This window comes from Gymnogyps californianus, chromosome 1 (genome assembly GCF_018139145.2).
Source record: "Gymnogyps californianus isolate 813 chromosome 1, ASM1813914v2, whole genome shotgun sequence".
Lineage (NCBI taxonomy): Eukaryota > Metazoa > Chordata > Aves > Accipitriformes > Cathartidae > Gymnogyps > Gymnogyps californianus.
In genome coordinates, this window is record NC_059471.1 from 93,502,701 (window position 1) to 93,526,282 (window position 23,582).

The 23,582-nt window shown below is 36.1% G+C and overlaps 1 protein-coding gene across 1 annotated transcript in view; it reads right to left on the bottom strand.

The window, feature by feature from the left end:
* Positions 1-23,582, bottom strand: part of CFAP47 (cilia and flagella associated protein 47) — a 363,098-nt gene that overhangs the window by 285,230 nt on the left and 54,286 nt on the right. Inside the window, 6 exon segments of the mRNA XM_050891106.1 lie at positions 3,981-4,190; positions 5,004-5,233; positions 6,970-7,103; positions 9,279-9,379; positions 19,905-20,114; positions 21,591-21,783. Of these exon segments, the coding sequence (XP_050747063.1) occupies positions 3,981-4,190; positions 5,004-5,233; positions 6,970-7,103; positions 9,279-9,379; positions 19,905-20,114; positions 21,591-21,783 (1,078 nt within the window).

The window sequence follows — 23,582 nt, forward strand, 5'->3', positions numbered from 1 at the left end:
ACTTCATTTCCAATCATCAGACCTCATCAACCATCAGTCGTTGATGTATCTGTGTACAGAGGTGCTGAACTTAGCCTTGACCAATTGGCTGCTGCTCCAATTCTGCTCTGAATATGTCAGTGAGTTAACAGACAAAACTCAGTAAGACTGAAGGCTTGTATTAAAATTTAGCTATTAAACAGCTTACCAAATTGCCTAAGTCACTACCTTAGAAACACTTAAGTATTTCTTTCCAATTGCTCTTACACTTAGCAAAAGGGGTTGGGATCCACTTACCCCAGAACTCATCATCATTTTAAAGCAGACAACTAACATCACGCATGCTAGTTTCAAGATGCCTAGATTCCCTGGAAAATCTCAGTGGGAAGACTGGACATAAGAGCCATCAGGCTCCACCATGAGAAAATTTTGACCCTATCTAGGAGTGCTCCAAAAGTATCCCATGAAAACTCTTTAAGGAAACTTCTTTTTGATGGAAGGATATTTTGATGGAAGCTCCTCAACAGACTTCGTTAGGGGTAACTTCAAGCATAAGCGTCCTGGTTTCGGCTGGGGTAGAGTTAATTTTCTTCTTAGTAGCTGGTGCAGTGCTGTGTTTTGGATTTAGTGTGAGAATAACGTTGATAACACGCTGGTGTTTTAGTTGTTGCTAAGTAGCGCTTATCTTAAGTTAAGGATTTTTCAGTTTCCCATGCTCTGCCAGCAAGCAGGTGTACAGGAAGCTGGGAGGGAGCACAGCCAGGACAGCTGACCCGAACTAGCCAAAGGGGTATTCCATACCATAGAATGTCATGCCCAGTATATAAACATGGGTGAGTTGGCCGGGAGGGGCGGATTGCTGGTCAGGCATTGGTCAGTGTGTGGTGAGCAATTGCATTGTGCATCACTTGTCTTTTCTTGGGCGTTCTTTCTTTTTTTTTTGTTATATTCCTTTCCATTACAATTATTATTATATTATTATTATTATTCTTAGTTAGTAGTATATTTTATTTCACTTTAGTTATTAAGCTGTTCTTATCTCAACCCACGAGTTTTACTTTTTTTTTTCCTCCTCCCCACCCCACTGGGAGGGGGGAGGCGGAAGCAGCTGCGTGGTGCTTAGTTGCTGGCTAGGGTTAAACCACCACTTTAAGGTATACAAAAGGACAGAAACCTGACTGCCTCCTTGCCAGAAACTGCCAGAATATAAACAAAATAAGGTATTTTGGAAGACCTTTCTGGTACAACCTTAATGTAAGTAGATTAATGACGTTCTTTCATTTCTTCACCTATATCTTGAAGAAATATTTCCACTTGTGCTGTTCATTTTCAATGTTATGAATAAATGTTTTTATTTGCATTTGACAATAAACAAACTTGAGATAAATAAGGTATAGAGGCATTCTCTCTCTCTCAGGTGCAATGACTCAGTAAACTGGGTTATATTAAAAAGTATACTCCCAGCTTCACAGCATACGCACCACTCTATCCAAATTCAAAAAGTGCTAAGAATTTACCTTGTCTGCCCGAGCCACCTGACACAATCAGAGTGAGGAAAAGAAGGGTTTCCCAGAGCTGAGAATGACCAAGAAAGCTTTCTGGTACACTCAAAGATATTGGGTGGCACGTTCAAACTTGATGGTGGATGGCTGATGGTAGGTATCACTGTCATCCAATGAGAAATGAAGTTATTTTGGTTCCTTCGTACTGACCTCACCCATCAAACAGTGAGTTACAGAAGAGATATTAAAACATTTGAAGTTAGACAGAAGAAATATCAGTCCTAAAAGACCAAAATTAAAGTCTATGTTAATTTGAGTTAGGCTGTAAAATCCCATACTGAAGGGTGAAAGGTTGTGAAAGGCTTTCAGCTCCACCCTTGAAAAGTAGTTAGACACTTGTGTCTGTCTTGATAGGAACTGAGCGGAATCAATGCAGCTGCCTATACAAGGATTAAAGAAACTTAACTGTTAACAAGGGTAACAGGGTTCAAAAGAGGAAGCATGTCTTGAAGTCATTCTTGACTGCTCTCCTAGGAGTTGCGCAGAGTATTAGCTTAACACTAGACCTAAGGCAGTGGCAACAAAAAGGATTTTCCTTGGGTTGGAACCAAAGAAGTTTTTTGACACTCTTACCTCAGAAAAGTATCAATATGCTGATTAGATAAATAAGAAAATCTCTTGAATCTACTTAGACAACCATTCAGCATCATATCATCATATCATACTGTGTTCAGTTTTGGGCCCCTTACTACAAGAAAGACATTGAGGTGCTGGAGCGTGTCCAAAGAAGGGCAACAAAGCTGGGGAAGGGTCTAGAGCACAAGTCTTATGAGGAGCAGCTGAGGGAACTGGGGTTGTTTAGTCTGGAGAAAAGGAGGCTCAGGGGAGACCTTGTCGCTCTCTACAGCTACCTGAAAGGAAGTTGTAGCAAGGTGGGTGTCAGTCTCTTCTCCCAAGTAACAAGCGATAGGATGAGAGGAAATGGCCTCAGGTTGCACCATGGGAGGTTTAGATTGGACATTAGGAAAAATTTCTTCACCGAAAGGGTTGTCAAGCATTGGAACAGGCTGCCCGGGGAAGTGGTTGAGTCACCATCCCTGGAGGTATTTAAAAGATGTGTAGACATGGTGCTTAGGGACATGGTTTAGAGGTGGACCTGGCAGTATTAGGTTAACGGTTGGACTTGATGATCTCAAAGGTCTTTTCCAACCTAAATGATGCTATGATTCTACGTCGCCACATACTCAATGTCTTGCTCTCTGGAAGGATGCAACACTCCTTCAGAAGAAGGATCAGCAGGGTGGTATTAGTGAGAGTTTTCAATTGATATGACGGCAAGACTTTCTTCAGCAGTCCACTGCCTAATGACTCCAGCCTTTAAGATACGATGGGAAAATATGATGGAATGTATCCATTGATTCCTTTATTTAGTATCAGAATGGATGCTGAAGTTGTGAAAACAACAGGAATCTGTAAGCATTGTCCTTTATTACTGAAGAAAGGCAAAGATATTTTTCTGCCACTGCTGCAATGGCTCCTCCAAATCATCTGCCACTATATTATCTATGATGCACAGAAGAATGATGTTCTGCCTCTTTTTAAAAACAAATGACATGGATGAAAGTTGCAAATAAAGGTCCAGTGTTGTTGGAGCAGTGTGCATTGGTCTCATGAGTTCAGATACACCTACATTACTGTCCGTTATTCTCAGATGAAAAGCTTGTGTTTAGAACAGTATGTAAGTGACAGTTTTTAAATGGCTTTACAGCCTCTTGAACACTAGATGAGGATGCTAAAAAGAAGCAGAGATGCTGTGTTTCAGGGCTTCTGATGATCTCTTAAGGATCTCATCACATTAGACTTTCTCTGAAGTTAATTTTCTTCTCTGTCTCACAGCAGCGACAGCCAAGAAGGATGAAGAAGAATTTATTAACCTTTTTTGATTTGCACCATCTTTGACAGTTATTCCATATTATGTGACAAGATAAGATTATCAATGAAGGTAGCCAATAGCTAAATCTGTTCAGCAGCTGCAGTAGTGCTTCCATTTCTTGGCATATTGTTAATATGAAAGACTAACAGATTACAAAGTAAGTCTACAAAATTTTTGCAAAAGCCAGTAATTACAGCACAAAGAGCATCAGTGGAATGGTAAGATCTTTAATGACAAACCTGATCTGATTATCTACTGAGTCTGTCTAAGGAATGAGGTTGAGAGTCATCTTCTTTTGTAATTAAGGGAGCAGAGTTCCTGTGGAATTCCTGTGTTGGATAACACCCTACCAAAGGACACCTCAATTAGTGTAAAGGGCAGAGGATAACCTTGGTAAAAATAATTAAAGTTTATAATACATGAATCTTAGATCACAAAAGATGCAGTATAAAGGAAATCCTAAACCTACTGTATATTGTTCAGTTGGAATTATGTTTGAACTACGCTAATAAAAAAAGTGGAAAGAAAAGATGCATGCATACATATTTTATCATACATGTACTTACTTAAGGAAAGCAAGCAACGTAGAATGCTGCCAGTGGAGCTGTAACATTCGTTCAACTGGATCGAGGGGCAATGACTGGCTCGATGTAATGCCTGGCAACAAATGTCCACTCAGATGGAATAACATGTCATAAAAAGTCTTAGTATCTTTGCCAAGGTTTTGTTTAAAAACCTTTTCTTGAGAAGAGGTCATCTGGACTTTACACACATCGCTAAGAGAGAAAAAGCTTCTGATATTATTCTTTAAAATGCACAAAATGAGCTAACTTTATATATATTACAATGATAAATTTAATAAACCATGAAATAAAAACAGCAGCAAGAAGGTTGAAAAGTATAGCACTTTTTCCTTTTTACAGAACTTTCATAATAATGTAAGAATTTTAAACTGCATGGAATATTTTAATAAGTCTATGTGAAATAGTTCATAAATAAATTTGTGTTTGTCACTGCTTTCTGCCAAACATAACTTTGATTTCTATCATGTTTATGAATGCCTATGTGTTTGTGTCCCAGGAGATCGTCTTCTTCATTATTTAGTAGCAAGCTAGATAAGATCAACTAAGTGATGCCACTAAGACTGATATATTTCCAGGGTGCTTGCAAGACTGTTGATTACGAAATTTGCTTTCCCATCTGTTTCTTGATCTTTAGAGTGTGGTGGGGGAAAAAAAAGACATATTGTCAAAACATTTATGCCACCAAAGAAGGGACAATTGCTAGAACTGTGTTCATTCTGGGAGGAGAATCAACTTCAGTTAAGATGGTGACATAGTTTGAACTGCATATTTAACATACACTGCATTATGATATACCAGAGCATCATAGTTGGAAATATATTTTAGAAAATGAAAAATAACACCTGAATGACATCTTCATATAAACAGCACATAGATGCTACAATTTTAATATACAACTGTGAATTAGAGTGTTTATATTGCTCAGATCATATCCAAAACACTTTAGTATATATGCTAACATTTTATTAGGCAGAAATAAGTTAGCTCTAAGTAGATATGAATTACCTTCTTAATGAATATGGTATTGAAATAGGATTTTGTCCCTTAGACCAACCAAAGAGAGTGAACCAATTCTTAACAGCAGTTAGGGTTTTCTGAAAGAAGATGTACTCCTCTTTATCTTCATCAGGAAAAAATGATAATTCAAATTTATTTTCTCTGCCATCACTTTGACTGTCAGCTTCACTCTCTTCACTCATCTTTTCATCACTCTCACTTTCAAAAGTAGTATCTGACTCTGAATGATACACAAAAAAAAAATCCAGAAAGATTCCTTATTTCCCTATTTTTATCTAGCACAAAAACTTTTTTTTTTTTTAAACACACAATTGTTTTCAGAAAACAAAAAACTGTCAGACAACAAATGATCAACTTATTTCAGGAGTAAACAATTTAAGTGACATGTACACGTCTTGGGAATAGAACAAATTATATTCTTGGAATCTAATTTCACCTAAAGAAAAAATTATTACCCAATCAGAAAAAATAAATTCAGGCATGGCTTACAAAACCACAGACAGCAATCTTAAAGAAATAGTTTTACATACAATTCCAGTAGGTATAACTTTACCAGCTAGTCAATGCTAGTTCCCCACCCCAATCACATAGCATGGCTCAGTAACCGACTTGTGTTCAGTTTATCAGGTATTGTATAGGTATAGGCCTACATCCCAATCTATAAGCCTTTGGACTTTTCTCCCCTCTGTTAGGCCTTCTCTCTCCTAAATTCTGACCTGGTCAAAACTTAGATCATATATTTTAACAACTACTAGTTGTTAACAACATCAACAACAATATTATTGCATAAAAGATAACTAAGAAAACAAACAATGATTTTCTTCGTAGCACAAATAACTTAGTGATTCCATCCTTGAAGGTGTATTTTAATACCACTGTCGCAGTTTTAATGTTTCATTAAATGATGCAAAAATAAAACTGATACCTTAGTGAATAAAAAAATCTTGTTAGGATTTAAGAAGAAAAAACAATGCAATATGGAGAAAAGAGACTCGTCCTTTATAAGATCATCATACAGTCAGATCTGAGTTTGTGCAGTTCTGCCGGCGGACAGGATTACTTTCCCCATCTTGTCACTGCCACCTTTGCCAGAGGTTATTGACTTCTCAGATCTGAAACTGAGTTGCTCTTTTGAACTCTTCCTACATCATTCCATTAAAAAAGAATCATGTTGGTAAAGAGCTACTATTTAATCTGTTTAACTATCCCTATTTGTCTTGGCAATACCTTAGAGAAAGATTACACAAACATCAGCAGATCTGCAAGAGTGGAATCCTAACAGTGATGAAACAGCAGCAGTAACTTCTGCTGTTCTAACTTCCTAGTTAGAAAACTAGCAGCTGAAAGAAGAGAGACATCAACAGCCTCAGATACTAGTCACCTGACAATGTTACAGGAGATCTATTAGTTCATATGGGACAGCACCTTAACTGAGCCTCACTGACAACAGTTGTTTTTATACAGTACTTCATAAATACAATAAAAATGTCGAAGTCTAATCTGAGCATACAACTAGACCTTTGCAGAATATAGCATATTTACAGAGTGTATATGGTGGTTGGTCCATGACTACAGAAACAATGCCCTTCTTAGCAACTAATCCCTTAGGTTTGTTCAGTAGTCATTTTTCTGCTGGCTCCTCCATGGACATGTTATTGCAAATGGGACCTTGACATTTTTTGTTTGTTTTTTTTGTTTTGGGTTTTTTTTTTTTGTTTTTTTAAATAGTTCGACTGATTTCCCTTCCACTTAGTCTGCTAAAAGGAAGGACAGTTTTTTCTGCTTCTATACTCTAGGCCAGGTTTCCCATAGTGTCACAGGAGAGGACAGCCTCCCCAGTATTTATTGATTATATGTGCAAAAGCATTTCAGGCAAAACTTACAAATGTTCTTTAAAGCAGTAAGCTGAAAAGCAGTTGTAAGAGTTCAAAGTGTTTAAAGTGAACAGCTGCACTATACCTGATTGAGAATCTTCATAGGTTGAGTCAGTGGTTGCACCAAAGGAACTTGAGGAAATACTATGGGAAAGTGATTGTGGAGCATAACATGGATGCAGAACAACTTCTCCACTACTGCAGTCTTTACTGTCTATAAAACAAGATTACAAGCTGCAGTTGAGAAAACATATTTTATTGTCTGTGCTGTAACAGTTTATAAATGGATATCTGCTTTTACATTTTTCTATTTCATGCTTCAATTAAACAGTTCTCATTTGACTCCTGATGAAAATCTCACTTTGGTCATTAGACAGGGGACAAAAAAAGAAATTACCTGCGTATTTTTTTACATTAACTGGAAGTTTTACAGGATGGGTCTTCACACTTGCTGAAAAGCACCTATCAGAACAGCACTAATTCAGGAATTCTAAGTCATGAATAAAATATTCTTAAGGAATTTTTTATCACAGCTCTGTAATGAGTCTCAGCATACCATTATCAAGCTCTTTCAGACTCAACAACACATATTTTACAAACCAAACTCAGACATATGGTTTATCATTCCATCAGTTCTCTCAGAACTTATGCTCTGACAGTCTCATGTTGGCCTATGACAGGATTAGAGGACCCTCTGCTAGCTATCTCTGATGTCAGTCTCGAGAACAAGAGTAGAAGAGGAACCCAGTGTAGTTTCTAGAGAAGTAAACAAATCAGTAAGAGAAGGAAGAACTCTGTATGATTATCTTTAATTTTTGATTGTTGGCACTGTTATTCGTATGGTTTGGAGCAAGTAACACAAGAGCACGGTGTCAGATATGTGGAAGTAAAGCCTTCCTGAATAGCTTTCAAAGGCACTGTGTTGTATAGATATGGTTTGGTCACATTAAACAGCATTCCACACCAAAATAGTCTATACAAAACCACATAAAATAGACTCAAGGAATTTAGTGGTAATGACTTGCTTCAAAACTGATACAAACTGATAGTGTGAACAAACCAATAAGCAATCAATACAGGACAGAAATATCCCATTAATAATGGGAGATCAGTTCTTTTAAAATCTTTACTCCATTTTTGGCTTAATCCTCAAGGGAAACCTACAAAGCATCTTCAAAAGACAAGCTTGCAAAAATGATGTATTGGTCACAAAAAAAAAAAAAACAAAACAGAAAAATCACACATTTACAAGAGATAATACTTTTCCCCTTTTCCTATCTTCATTTAATTGTGCTATGATCCATGAATGATATAGTACCTATACCTATCTTTTCTATGAAAAAAAAAAAAAAAAAATCATTACTTGTCTTCTTGCTAATCCCTTTTTCAACTTCACAAGTACCAACTCTCTTTTCTCTTAGATAGTCCAAGTAACACACTTATTTTAAGTTAATGCAATCTTAGAATTCAGTGTCTTCAAAGCTAAATCTATTTCAGACCTAAGGAATGACTTGCTTACCTGAAAAACTTGTCTATTTCATCAAAATATATCAGATCCCAACAACTATAAAAAATATAACAATTTACCCCATACTTGAACCTGCTTTGAGCAGGAGGTTGGACTAGATGACCCCCGGAGATCCCTTCCAACCTGAATTATACAATGATCCTAATGTCTTCCCACAAGGACAGCTACACATAAAGAGATTACAGATCATTGAGGCAGGCAGGAGAGCGGGGGGGCAGGAGGCAAGCCGAGATGGGGCCAGGGTGAGGGACACAGGTAGAGATGTAGAGACAGAGAGGCAGGCAGAGGGAGGCAGGCAGGGAGACACATTGCAGATAAAAATACTTCTAGTCTCTGATCACAGGCTTTTATTAGGCCTTAAAATATGGCTATGCTCTCCAGCCTTCAAGGACAGTAATTAAAAAAAACTGAAAACTATTCCCAGCAGCAAATAATGATTGCCTTTTATCATAACATTGGCTTTCTTCTCTTTTGCTTTCTTCAAAACATATCTGACTGTTGTCCTAGGAATTATTGATGATCACTCTCTATCAATATAATTTAAATTATGTTAATTTATTCTCTATTGTTTGGGCTGTTTTCTCTACTCATACTTTAAAAACTTCACAAAACATTCTGTAAGATTTAGGCTTGTCCAATATTTTTCAATAAACATTACCTAATCATTTATATAAGTTTTCCTCATTTTCAACAAGAAAACAGAAGTTATTAAACTGTTTTAAAAATTTAATTGCAGTATCCCCTTGTAATTAATGAGGAAAAATACCATCTTGATTGTAACATTCCTGTTATCACACTGAAAACATTGATAATACTACTGGACATAATATAATTTTAAGACGTAGAATATTGACTGCTTACTGCTTCTCAAGATAATTTGTTGATCCGAGCGGTGAAACGCCAAATATGGGTATAAAGTAAGAAGGCAATTCTCTGCTGTTGCAGCAACTTGAATTGAGAACCTGTTCAAAACAAAATACAAAAGTGATAGTTTTCTATTTAGCCATGGTAATCAAGATATTTTAGCACAAGAATAAAAGGTGTCTGGACAACTTCTTTTCTCTTCTATTCTGGTTCAACAGGAGAGTACACAGATGCAACTGCACATGCCAAAATGGTGAAGTTTAGTATAGTGTTTCCACTTCACACTATGAGTATGGATGTATCTTTAATCTGAAAGTCCAAGAGTTAGCAGAGATTTCATGAAATAAATGAACTCTGTCTCTCTGAAAAGAAAAAACAATTAAAGTTACAGCTGACATTTATGAGTGTCCTAAAGGAGACTGCTGACTTGCTAAATACATCCTATAACTTTTGACAGGGGAAATTTTCTTGAAAAGCAACTTCTATTTTGATTTAACATTTATTCTATAAAACTTTACAGAAATCTCAAAATAAATATTTAGAAATAAATAGATTCAATTTAAAAACAATGAGATATTGACTGCAATTGCTAGAATATAATAGAAATTGATGTACATGCTCCAATGTTCACTAGAGTGTCTGTACTGTCTGTAGCAGCCATATTAATGTGTAGCAATCCACCTTTTAACCCTTTTTTCATACTTCACCTCAATCTCTCGGGGTGCAGTCAACAAGCAAATTATTGTCATCAATGGATCCCTGTTAGCCTTCTGTACGTATGTTCTTAGCTCATTGCAACTGACAGGTAATTCAGCTGAGCTTATGTTATTACATGGTATTACATAGCTGTTTTTTTACTCCACATTAACTTATTAACTAACATTAATATTAATTAACTATTTTGACTAAGCCATCAAAAATGCAAAAAAAATATGTATTTTAATAACTGAAACAGCATGCTGATATCCATCTTGCTTTAGTATATTGAGAATTATGCATATTGAAAATACACCTTGCACAGACTAAAAAAAAATATTTTCTTTTTTCTTTACATATTGAAGGATAAATTCCTATTTAATGTAAATTTAGATTAATATTAAAAGATATCACAAGACCTTTCAGATTAGTTTATAATATGACATAATTAGCTTCTACTGCTTTGTTATAGAATAACATAATCAAAGAAAACAGAAATTTTCAAAGTACCAGAAAGTAGCTTTTCTTTCCTCTTTCATACTTCCCACTCCAAACACATTCTTAGATACCACTTTCAGAGGAACTTTATTAAATAAAGGCTCCAACAAAATCCATAGCCATCTTTCTTATTTGTAAATATTCACATTTGGATTCCGATTTCATAGCTAACAGTTACTTAAATCAAAAATCCAGGTCTGCAATGTTCTGGTTTGTTCTTAGGATATGTCAATCCTATTGGAACTTGTCTGGGAGCAGGGCAAGGGCCTTGGCCAGTTTCACCTTGTAGCATAGTATTTCTTTTAGCTAACTTCATGCTTTCTGCTTTTATTCAGCAAAAAACTCAGCAGCAGGACATCAGCAGAACAGGTAGTTATGAGAGGTATATCTACATCTATCTATATGTACAAAATGTACATTTGTACTTGCCCAAACCAGGTGTCAGAGCTTCCAACTTGTGACTTTATTGTGATAAATGACAATTCTCAATACTCTGCAGGCATATGTTAGGTTAACTTCAGACAACAGAATTGGGGGCAGGGGCAGAAGAAAGCTGTATGAAGGTTAATAAAAGACATCGCTCTCAAGTTATATGAAAGTAACTCAGATGTCTGTATTATTGGACTCAGTCAACTTTCTGATTTCTCAGTTTGAGGTGAGCACCTCAGCCATCTCCATCCTCAATGCTGATTTGAGATTTGGGCATATGCCAAATCTTCATTCATGCTCTGATTTGCACAGTAACAAAACACAGAAAAGTGTGCTTGAGAACAACTGCAGTACATCGTAACTAGCTACCCAAATTCAATGAGTGATACTACTCAAAGCAAAGATACCAAAGATACTACTGCACAACCTAGAATATGAAGAACAGCCATTGCTACAGAACATCTGTGTACAAATAAATGCCTCAGACCTCACAGTGCTGCTGCAAGAGAAGCTCCTCCCTCTTCCATGCTGCTAACAATCCATCATGGGCATGCCTCCTTGGCTGCTGTGGTGTTATAGTAAGAGAAATTAATACACCCAGCCAATAGCAAACACAACACATATATTCTTAACTAAGAAATTTAGAAGCTTCAGAGTGTTCATAAGCTGAAAAAAGATTGGACAATGAAGCACTTGTGCTGGCTGAGCATGAGCTGTGAAGCAACAGCAGGAAACTGCAAGTGATAGTTGTGAGTAAATCCCTGCTGCAGGGGACGGAGAACCTCATTTGCCAACCTGACCCTTCACCTAGGGAGATTTGCTGCTTGCCTGGAGCTTTGATCCAGGATGCTGTTGAGAGACCGATGCAGCTTGTCCGACCCTCGGCCCTGCTACTCTTCCACGTGGGCACCAGCAAAGTTGATGGGGAGACCTGGAACGTATCAGGCATGACTGCACAGCTTTGAGGGCAATGATCAAGGGAATGGGGCACAGGTGGTCTTCTCTTTAGTCATGCTGGTGATGGAATAGAGCTTGATGGTGAGTGGATGGATCCTGCAAGTCAACAACTGATTCTGCAGCTGATATTGACAGCAAGGATTTAGCTCCTGTGACCATGGGTCCACCAAGGCTGCAGTGACCATGAGATGGTGGAGTTCAGGATTCCAAAAGGAGGAAAGAAGGCAAAAAGCAGATTCACAACCCTGGAATTCAGAAGAGCAGACTTTGGCCAGCGAAGAGCCACAAGGATGAAGAAGGGACTGAAGAACCTGCCATATGGAGAAAGACAGAGTTGTGATTGTTCAGCCTGGAGAAGAGAAGGCTCAGGGGGATCTTATCTATGTGTATAAATATCTGATGGGAGGGAGTAAAGAAGATGGAGCGAAACTCTTCTCAGTGATGCTCAGTGAGAGCACAAAAGGCAATGGGTACAAATTGAAATACAGGAAATTCTATCTAGTCATAAGAAGAAAAAAAAAAAAAATTACCATAAGAGCAGCTGAACACTGGAAGAGTCCGCCCAGACAGGGTTGTGGAGTCTCCATCTTTGGAGATACTCAAAAAACAACTGGACAACAGTGTTGATTCTGATTTGAGGGGAGGATTTGAAGAGGGGACTAGATGATCTCTGGAGGCTTTTTCCAACCTCAGCCATTCTGTGATAATAAATATCAACTCCCTTATTGGTCACCTGTCCACTCATCATCAAGTATTTTAATATGGTATTTTCCCAAAAGTGGGATTTGAAAGAAAACTTCAAGAAGAATGAGTCAGTAGCTAAAAAACTCATCTGAGTTTCAAAAGATGACACTCCATTCTTAAGGAAGCATGGCAGAAGAAACAAAGGTGCTAGGAGCTAAATATTTATCATACACATTTCAGGCACTGAGATATAGGGCACCAGACAGAAAAGCATGCATATTTCCATACAAATATGGCAAATAGATTACAAAGACATGTACATTCTGCATGTGGTTAAAATCATCTTGTACCACTGACCTTTATTTATAACACCATTCATGAAGTGAGGTTACAAAGCTAGAAGTCTTGTGCAATGTATTTATTCTGTATTTGCAGCAGAGCTTAACTAAAAAACATAAAAGTCTGTGCTATTCTATTAGAATGAACGGTACCTGTATTGCTAGCAAATGTGAAGTTACTAAATGTGTTAAATTATTCAGTGTATTCAGTTTTATAATGCTTAATACAGCAAGTGAAAAATTTGTTATCTACATGAACCATCATTGCCACCGTTATTTCAGTGTTTATTCTCTAATGCACATTTCCAAAGAACACAAAACAGGAGAATGGCCATTAAATATATTGTGTTTACCAACATTTGAAACCTGCTGATCACCAAAAACTAAAGCTCCAGCTGTGATGACAAAAAAATACCATCCAACACTCTCTATAAAAGCAGTACGTTCACTTCTTTTAAATTAACTCTGATTTTTTTTTTCATTTGTTTGTTTTAATGTTTGTGGAAAGACAAAAGAACCTGAATCAAAATATATTTATCCTTTTTATTTTGCTCTATAGCATTTCAGACATTTTCTAAGTAGAAACAAGTGATTTGTTTTGTATCAGTGTACCTCAAATGCTCTAGAAATATCGGCATAGTTAAATAACCCTTCCTCAACAGTATTCATTAACAGATGCAGAATATCGCTAACAATTTCTAAAGAGAAAGAATCCAAAGCCATTAGGATCTAACTGACAAATTTCTGTAGCAACATTGCTTGGGTAAATAAAAAGAAAATTTAATGGAAGCTCACACTGCTAGTTTAGGAAACAAAACAAACTGTTTGCAAAATTGATTAGTGCCAAAAGAAAACTTGACATGAGAGTGAGGCATTTTACAGATCTTTAAGAACAAGGAATGACCTAGACACAGGGAACAAGAAGTTGTAATTTAAAAATAAATAAATAAAGACCTGCCCTCCTCCCTCCCCCCAAAAATCCTTGAACTGATCCAGAGATGACAGAACTGGAAGGGAGAGGAAAAGATGACCCATGCAAGCTCTGCCATTTCTATTCACAAATGAGCAGTTCCCTAACACTGAGGAGCCCTTATCCTTTGTAGCAGGAGCTCAGGCTTTCACAGCAATTGAAATAATACAATAACGAATAGTGACAGACACATGGTTTCACACAATATACAAGACTTATAGCTGGGAAACTAGCCACATTTTTTCTAGTAGCAGCAATGATGTCAGTTCTTCATTCCTGAATAACAGACGCTTCAGCTGGCAGGGACCATCAAAATGGTAGAAAGCCACAAGCATAGAAAAGAACAGAGTGATTAATGGGTTTGGACCATCCTGGTTTTCAAAAGCACTCCCACCTATCTGAAGTAAAATGCCAATATATTATTAGGTCAGATGAATGCAGCAAAGCAGCATGAAAATATCAAGAACTCCAATGTTTTCTAGCTCCCTACTCTCTCCGAATTTAAATGATATTGAAAGAAATTGGCAGGTCTTATTTTCTAAGGCATGCCAGCAGAATACACGCATTTGACATTTGCCAGCAGTGTCTATTAAAGAGCTACATGGTTTAGGCACATTTCCCAACAGCAAAAGGGAACGTACTGTTTCCCTCCATGAGACACTGAGATCTCATGGACTATCAAAACAACTGGAACCAATTCATAAATGGGTACCTTTTAGTGACTGTGTCTTAGTTGCATCATGTTATCATGTTCTTATTAGAGGCTAAGATCCCTGACACCCTCTCTTCCTGAAATTCCAGCCATGAACAATGTGAATAACATCAGGAATTGCATGAGTTTCCCCAGCTTCCCAGTGGGAGAGGGAAAGAAAATGTAGAACTGTAGAACATGGGAAGCAAGGACCTCAGCACATTTGTGTCATCAATGATCACAGCAATTTATCTACCCACCACATGTGTGGGGGGTTTTGGATATTTTGCCGTCCAGAGCACCATTTCCTTTGTTTGTATGACACAACATGTACCTGTTGTTTACTACCTATTTTTTACACAGAGTAAGTTACATGTCATTTCAATCAGGATGGCAGAAAACTTTCTTTCCTGCTAAATTATTTATCTAATCAGCAAATTAAAAGATACAATAACAATTAGAAAACAAATACATAAAGACGTCATGTTCGCAGAGGCTTTTTTTGGTTTAGTTTTTCAAGTTGAAGGAAATAAGTGTCATAGCTAAATATTTCTTCCCATTTACTAAATACTTGCCCAAGACATTCTTGGATTTTGTGTTATCTTTTACTTCTGTATTCCTATCAGCCCTATGCAAGGAAATGTGATTTATTCTGCTTTGGAGTCAAAGGAGCAAAAAGGAAGAATAGAGATTAACAATAACATTAGAAATTCACTGCATATTCTCATTTAAGGCAGTCATTAAATAAATATTAATGCACTTTCTTACGATCCATTTAATTGAATCTGTGCACACAGTAAATTACTTGCATAAATGACAACCATATATATCTTCAGTTTTCTTTTACAGCTACATATAGCATGGTTTTGCCATAAAAAAATGATTGCTTATCGTCTTTCAAATGTTTTCTGTAAAGCAGCCAAATTCAACAATATCTATCCTCTACCCAATGTTCACTCTGATTTAAAGAAAAAAAAAATTATTATTTAGATGGACTTAATATGGACTATGCAAATCAATCCTACTGAAGTTTTAGACCTGAATTTAGAGAAGTAAAACATTGCAGAGCCTAAGTAAAAAATGACCAAAACAGAGTATTTGTCTCATCAATACTCATGCTTTGAAATATGCCTAGAATTACTTTTGCTTAGAAGTTAAGGCTCCTCTTCTAAGTAGTTAGATACAGGACATGATATTTTACCAACATAAGAAAATAACTTTTTAATTCGCTTATTTTAATTCCATCCCAGAACACAGAACATGAGGTGAAGTTCAAAATTTTAGTTCAAATCATTTAAAAATACATATTATTACTTTGAAAATGGAAATATAAAGAGAGAATACCTGGCAAATTAATACATCTTCAGCAACTGATACTGTGAGATTTCATGGCCTATTAAACAAACCAGGAACCTATTCAAGACTAGTTAGCTTTTATAGGTGTTATAAAAGGTTATAGGTTTCACTGTTTTATTATTAAAGATCTAGAAGGCATCAAAATCTTGTCTTCCTAAAAGACTCAAATTAACAAAGCAGTTTAAACTCATTAGTTACACAGTTTGAAACAAACTGCTCAAGTGCTTAGATAATTAGTTGCATCAGGTTTGAAGTTTGAACGCATTGCATAGGTCTCCCATGGGGGGTGCTGGGAAGAATGAGGGTAGATAGGCAGAGAACAAGAAATTGCAGCTACGGATTACTACAGAGTGGAATATCAAAGCACATACCAATATTAACAGCAGTAACGAAACCCAAATCTGGATAAATTATCATAGACTTTATTAGAATAATAATGATATGCTCAGGATTAGAGAATTGGGCACTTAGACTTTTCCAATTGAAGGAAAGAAATCTTGCTGGTTATGATACCAATTGGCTTCCAAAAGCCAATATAAACAATATTACTGCTCTGACTAATAGCACACACAGAATCCCTTTGTTTTGGATGGTGTGCTATTTCATCTGGTTGTGTTCATGTTCTATATCATCTGCTCCTACAGCCCATGCACACGTGCAACTGCCTGACAGGAAATCACATATGCATTGGCAAACCAATGTTATTAGTTCTGTCCTTTAACAAATACCTATCTACTACATTTTAAAACACAGCAGCAATTTTAAGGTGATCTGACATTCCTGAGCATGATTTTTAGGATGCCTTTTAAGGTTACTTTGATGACTTTTATTTGGTATCTTTTTTTCAAAAACACATTGGCTTTGCCTTTAAATTGAGGATGGTATCCTTTATTTCATTTTAATGGCAAATATAGAAAAAAGTTTATTACACAGCAGAAAGGATTATTTCTCTATAACAAAGTTTGAGAAGCTGCTAGTGCATCATATAAAAACAGTTATTAAAACTAAATATTGTGCCTGCTCAGCAGCTATATTTCAGACCTCATCATAAGCTTAAATTATCCTTTTCTCATAATTACTGCAAGCTTTAGCACACATTTATGAATCGCATCCCACACAATGATTAAATCTTAGAATTAAATAAAATGAATAAGAAATAGATTCCTGGCTGACAATCTATACAGAAAAATATAAAATACTAATCCAACGTGAGCAGCAATAACTGAAAGGTCCATGACACTTGCATCAACATAATATAAAAGTTAGTCTTATGCTTAGGAAAAAGCCCATTCTAAGCTGCAGGGTGGAGATATTTAACCCTCAAAATAGTTGCTTTACTGAAAATAGTGACTGCAGGAATGACTTTTAATCACAACAGTACCTATCTTTCCTCCTCATGCATACACCCATTCATCCCACCAAGGGAAGACATGAACAAAAGGGACAAATGCTGAAAACATTTATTTTTGCACAGAACATTTAATAACAGATTTGATTTCCATTTACTAGGGGCAGGGGAGACCTTCTGCATTGCTTTTCACCGTTAAAGTTACTTAAAAAACAGGCTACTAGTTTAAAATCAAAATAAGATGTATCAATCTCATGTTTGCATATGTCTTCATCACTAAACAGTGTTTTAAAGAGAGGAATTTTGGTATGAACACTGCATATAAATTGCTGTCAAACTCTAGGTGTTCTGTCCTAAAGGAATTTAGGTCTAACAGGAATTAGACCACGTAAATTCCTAAGTATTTTTCAGATGCTTATATTCCCAAATAATTTCAGTACTTTCGAAAACTTCAAATGCTTTCTGACATAGTGCACAGGATTACATTTGAGGAAATATATAAATAAATAAAAAACAATGTAAAGCACATCTGTCCTTTATCCCTTCTCTCTGATAGTGCCCACTTCTGCTGATGCTACTGTCCAGAAAGTCCCTCTAAGGCAGTGCAGAAAACACTGAAGAGTCCAGCATGGAGGGAGGGAGGGAGAAGACACCAACAGTTTTCCATACCTTGCTATCTAGTCCTGTCTCATATATCAGAAGTATATGAGAAAAGACAGTATCCCGTATACTTTTCATATAGGAAGTATGCTCTGAAGCTGAAACGTATCCTTTTATGAATTCCTAGCATTACACATACCAAAAAAAAAAACCCCACACATATATATGTGTATATACATATATTTTAGAATCTGTAAACAATTAATTGCACTGATATAGATGAGCAACATCCATCCATGCAGTCTTGTGTCACCTGGCTGTTAAAATGATTTCTTTTTATCTTATGCCCCAAACAATGCCTTCATTGAGATCAGGAGTCGGCCTCCTTTTTATTCATGAACCAACTGTTTCCCTATAGAGCTGCTCAAAGATACTGCCCTGTCCCTTACAAATTTAAAAAAAATTGACAGAAGCATTAATATATTAATCATTTAATAGTTCCCAATTCCTGTCTCGGAACACACATATGCAGCTTTCCTTCTCAGTAGCCAAAAAAAAACCACAAAAAATCCAAAACCAACACAAAAACCACAAGTAAACAAACAAACAAAACCACACACAAAAACACCCCAAACCAAAACAAAAGAAAGCCAAACCAACCCACACTCTTCCACCTAAAGGATTCCATATTGATCTTTGGTGCGGACAGTAGCCTCCAGATTCCTAATAAGCTAACTGAGTAACAGTATTACAGATATTGTAGGAAGAACTAGAGATCAGGAAATGCCTCAGCTCAGAGGATACAAACTCATAACAGACTGTTCTGCTGTAAAAAGCTTAAAAACAGAGAAGGAAAAATTAAGGATTAAGATACAACAATAGAAGATGAGTTAAAATTGACATTTAAAAAAATAATTAAAAACACCGAAGAAGGGCCGGGGGGACACACTCACACACAAAAAAAAAAAAGGTAGCAGCAGAGTGCAGGCGAAAAAAGACAGACAACATGGAGAGCAAAAGACTGAAGAATAGCATACACTGAGAGAAGGAGGGAGGGATGTCTCTTTAAAATAAGACTGGGACTTGTTCTTTGCTGGTTCCTAGCAAAATGAAATTCTGACTTCCAGTGTAATTCCCCCTTAAGAAGTCTCCCTGCCTTTACTCTGAAGCTCAGAGGCTCAAGGAATAAATAAACCACATGTAATGTATAAATAATAAATCACATGAATAAGCCACAAACATTCTCAAAATTTAAAAAAAAAAAAAAAAAAAAACAAAAACCAAAAAGAACCACCAAGTACTCTTGCACAGTTCCACATTGTACAGATAGTCTTTAAAATAACCAGAATCTCTTACTTAGAGACAGCATCTGCTAAGTTACTCAGAGATGTCTCTTCTTGAATTCTTGGGTACCAGAGGAACACCTGAAGCTTTTGAGAGGACTGAAAATGGAGTAATCCTTTGCAAGATCACTCCACTGCAACTTTGTAAAGATTTGCAAATACGTGACAAGAACCACCAGCTCTTCCAGATGCCAGAAAAGAGACTAAACCAGTCACAAACACTTCATTATTTTAAAAAATGAAACGTTGGAGAAAGGCTCAATAGAATAAAACTTCACAGAGTTTGGCTCAACCCGAAATCAGACCACCTTGAAATCCAGCATGGAATGGACTGTAAAATTTTAATAGGATATTTTTCAAAAAGCAAAATATTTTGTAATAGAAAACATTGGGATTTGCTGAATGAAGACCATGTCTCTCGAAAGCAATCTGAGAAGATTGAAGTAGACATAAGAATTACCAGTAGATACGAATGAGACACAAGACCTTAAGATGGCCACTTAAATGAATCTTATCTTAGAGACCAAAGTTGAATTTTGTGTTTTTGAATTGTAATGCAGTTGAAAAAAGAAATACATTTCTATGTTTCATTTTCTTTTTTTTTCAGAATTATTCTTGTGTGCCTTTACCCAACCATTATGAGTTCCGTGTCTTATATCCAACTTTGTCAGTTTGGACCCTGCCCCCAAATGAATTTGAATTGCACACATTACCTGTTTTCTTCTTCATCGATGAAGAACATATTCCCTAAAAATGACACTGGCCTAGATGATCTGAAGCTGATACGACAAATTAGTTCCTTATTTGTGCCATCTGATGAAAGAACAATATCTTGTCCTTCCGGGAACTGTACAGAAAAAGGGTAAATCCTATCACCATCTTCAAGTTCAAGCTCTGGAAGTTCAACTTGAATTCGTGATTGCCTGTGTTAAAAATAAACAGTAATGCTGTTTGTGCTCACAGGATGACAGTAATAAAGCTGATTTACAGATTCACACATCTACGGAACTGCTTTTCACAGTTAAATACAGAAGAATAACTTCAGTTTTGAAGTATAAATCAAGTGAAACTAGCTAAAGAATTAACATTCCTTTAGCATTTAGATGCTAGTTTGTTTTCTACGCATGTATCTGAACATTTTATACTGACCCACAATAGTTCAACATCCAAACGAAGAGCAATTTCTACTAACTGTGCTACAAAGGGCATAAATATTACTTCCTTACTTTAGGTTTCCTAAACTTAAAGCTTTCACTAATATTGATTAAACTGCATTATTGCACAACAAGTTAAAGCAAGTTTTAAAATAGAAATATTAAGGGGAAATTCATGAAGATACCTAAGATGCTTTCCCCAGTTATGTAATGTTAGGTTCCAGTTCTGAAATAAGAATGGCAGTCAGTCCAGGCCCGTATGGAATCTTTTCAGTTCCAACCACTGAGCTACTGACAATAGACAAATCACTTGATAAATTACTACAACTCAAACGAGATAAGACAATAATAATTTGAAGGTAAAGTTAATTTCATTAATTTACAGCAACTTAAGAGTTTTCCTCCAGTTCTTCTAGTATTGAAATGATACCTACATAAGCATAACAAACTAATATTACTGCTCTTTACTAATTATAAACAGAAAAGTTTTATCTTAGAGACCAGAAAAGCATATTTTGACACACATGTACACAAGAGCGCTTGGAAAAATTAAAATATTAAGATTTCTATCAAATTGGAATATGTGTGGTGCTGGGTTATGCTACATAATATGAAGATTACAAAAAGGCTCTTTTATAAATTCAAATAACTGGATAAAGTGGGTGATGCACAGAAAAATGAAAATTATATGGATTATTTATTATATTAAGTGACAGGATTAAAACATTTGTGCTGTCCTCTTTGGTACTAAAATCTTGCTTAGGAAGGGAAAAAAAAAAAAAACAAACCAAAAAACCAAACAACAATAGCTAGATTTCAAAACAGTGCTTTATAACCTGTAGAGTAGAGAAAATAAAAAACAGAAAGATTTTATCTGATCACAATGCGAAAAAAGAACTAAGACTATGATCTTAGGATCTGGCTAAAGTTAACAAAAAATCCTGGTAGGAGCCTCCTCTTAATTTTTGTGCTATTCAAAGTAATTTTAAAAGCATCTGACAGAGTGAATTTATCAGAAGATGGTCACTTCATGAAGGAGGAATGTTTTGAGGACAGGACATGGGCTTGTTGAATGTACAGCAATATTAATTACATGAATTTTCTCTTAAATACACAGACTCTTTCCCTGCTGAGTAGAAAATTAATACTAACCCACACAAACAAAAATTAATTCACTTTTTCAGAAAAGAACAAACCCAAGAATTATTCAGGATTCCTGTAATAAATTTATGTTGAGATTTTTACCTTAAATAATCTTGTGGAATGATATTGATGGCTGTTTCAGTTTTCACATCAAGAGGAACTGGCATCAGCATTAAAAAGGGGGGATCAAAATTTATTTTTGGTGACTTCACAGTGCCAGACAACGTTATTTTGTAATGTGATGGATTATCGTTTAGACACACGGACATTTCAGATGTGTATGTCCCAGGACAAGCTGTTAAAAAGGAAAAAATACATAAATAAATAAAGCACCACAGAATTGAATTACCATAAATACATGCAACTAAAAGGGTTATAGTAAAAGTTTTTGGTTTGTTGTGGGGTTTGTTTTTTTTTTTTTAAAAGTCATTGGTATTGCTTTCTTACCCAAATTGTAGCTTAACACACAGTAAATGTTGTATCAGAAGAATTATTTATTAAGAAAGCTTAGAACACTTGCCTGTAGCAAACAAGAAATCCATATTTTTTTTAATTTGATGGAAATTTTTCAAAGTCCAAGTTCTTCATTTATTGTATTAATATTCCAAATATATAACATCAATGTAATGCTTCTCAGAATTTTAAGAATTGCAGTCATATTATAAATTACACTAACACTATAAATTAACACAGACAATGCTAATCTTATGAAGGAATAAATATCAAAAGCATCTGACTGCTAAGACAATATAAAGTTGGTGCCTTTTAAGATGGCAATCACTACATTTTAACAGATGACTCTAAAACCTATACTGTTGCCAAGTCAGCCTCACACAAGCTACCAGGACAGGTTCTACCCTCCACTGGGAGCAGCTCCCATTTCCTTGTGTTCTGCCCCTTCTCATGCCATCTTGCTAACTGCTGCAAGGCAGTTTTCTCTAGGATGGAAAAGCACATTTTCTTTCACTGATACAGGGAGCAAAGTGCTTCCTTCTACAACCGTTACACTATCAGAATGGTGTTCCAAACCATGAAGTGCCATTTACCAAATTTTCAGTCATTCCCACCTGCTGAAGAGCCAGCAAAAGAAACAGTTTTGAGGGCCAAGTAATGAACACCTCTTGTATTTGGAAACAAATCTGTATGACGTGTTGTAAGACACCCCAAAAAGTTTAATCTTTTCATTTTCAAGAAAAACACCTTTCCCTTTGATTCCCCTCTGTCATCAGATTAGTAAGTATGGAAACATTCTCATCTAATATTTAAGAAGGAAAGAGATAACAAAACAAATAATTTTGTATTTTATGTGTCTGTATGAGCACATATGTGTCACTGCAAACAAAATACACGTGACAAGCTCTTCTGAGATGAGCTCAGATAATAGTTTTCACAGCCTGAGAAAGAGCTGCCATTGTTTACATACACAAAGAAGAAAACCTAGTGTCTTCAAAATATTGTGTCTTATTCCCTCCTCATAAGAGCCAATTTCTTCACGAAGATGATAACAGAGGAACTTCATGGAAGCCTGTTAGCTCACCAGAACATGGCCTGTGGATCCCTTCATTTCAGACCAGAAAACATAGAACTGGCAAAGTGAAAAACCAGATGAAATAGGAACTTGCTGCAGCGTTTGCAACATCTCGCTAATTCCCTGTTAAATGGAAACCAACTTTAGGAGACAATACTGCTGAGAAGGCTAAGAAGCTTGTGTTTTTACTTTTTGATAAAGCAAGAACACACCTTTTTCTGGCACTTAGCCCTTTTATGAGGGAAAGGTGAGAGAGCATCAGAAAGGGTCATGGAGATGTACGAAGAGCCAAACAGGATATTTTTTACATGCTTGTAAGAAGAGATGTTGTATACAAGTTACTCCCCTATATGAGCTAGACAGTCTACTGTCCTACATCTGTGCTCTAACTAAACCATATTTCTGGTATCCTATCTTCATAAATATGTATGACATGGTAAAGGAAAGTGAAAGGCCATAACCAATAAACGCCATAGGGATGGAACGCCACGAAGGAAGAAAACTAGAGGAGCATACATCAGTAGCAAAGAATATGCAATTTTCACTAACTCACATTTTAAAATATT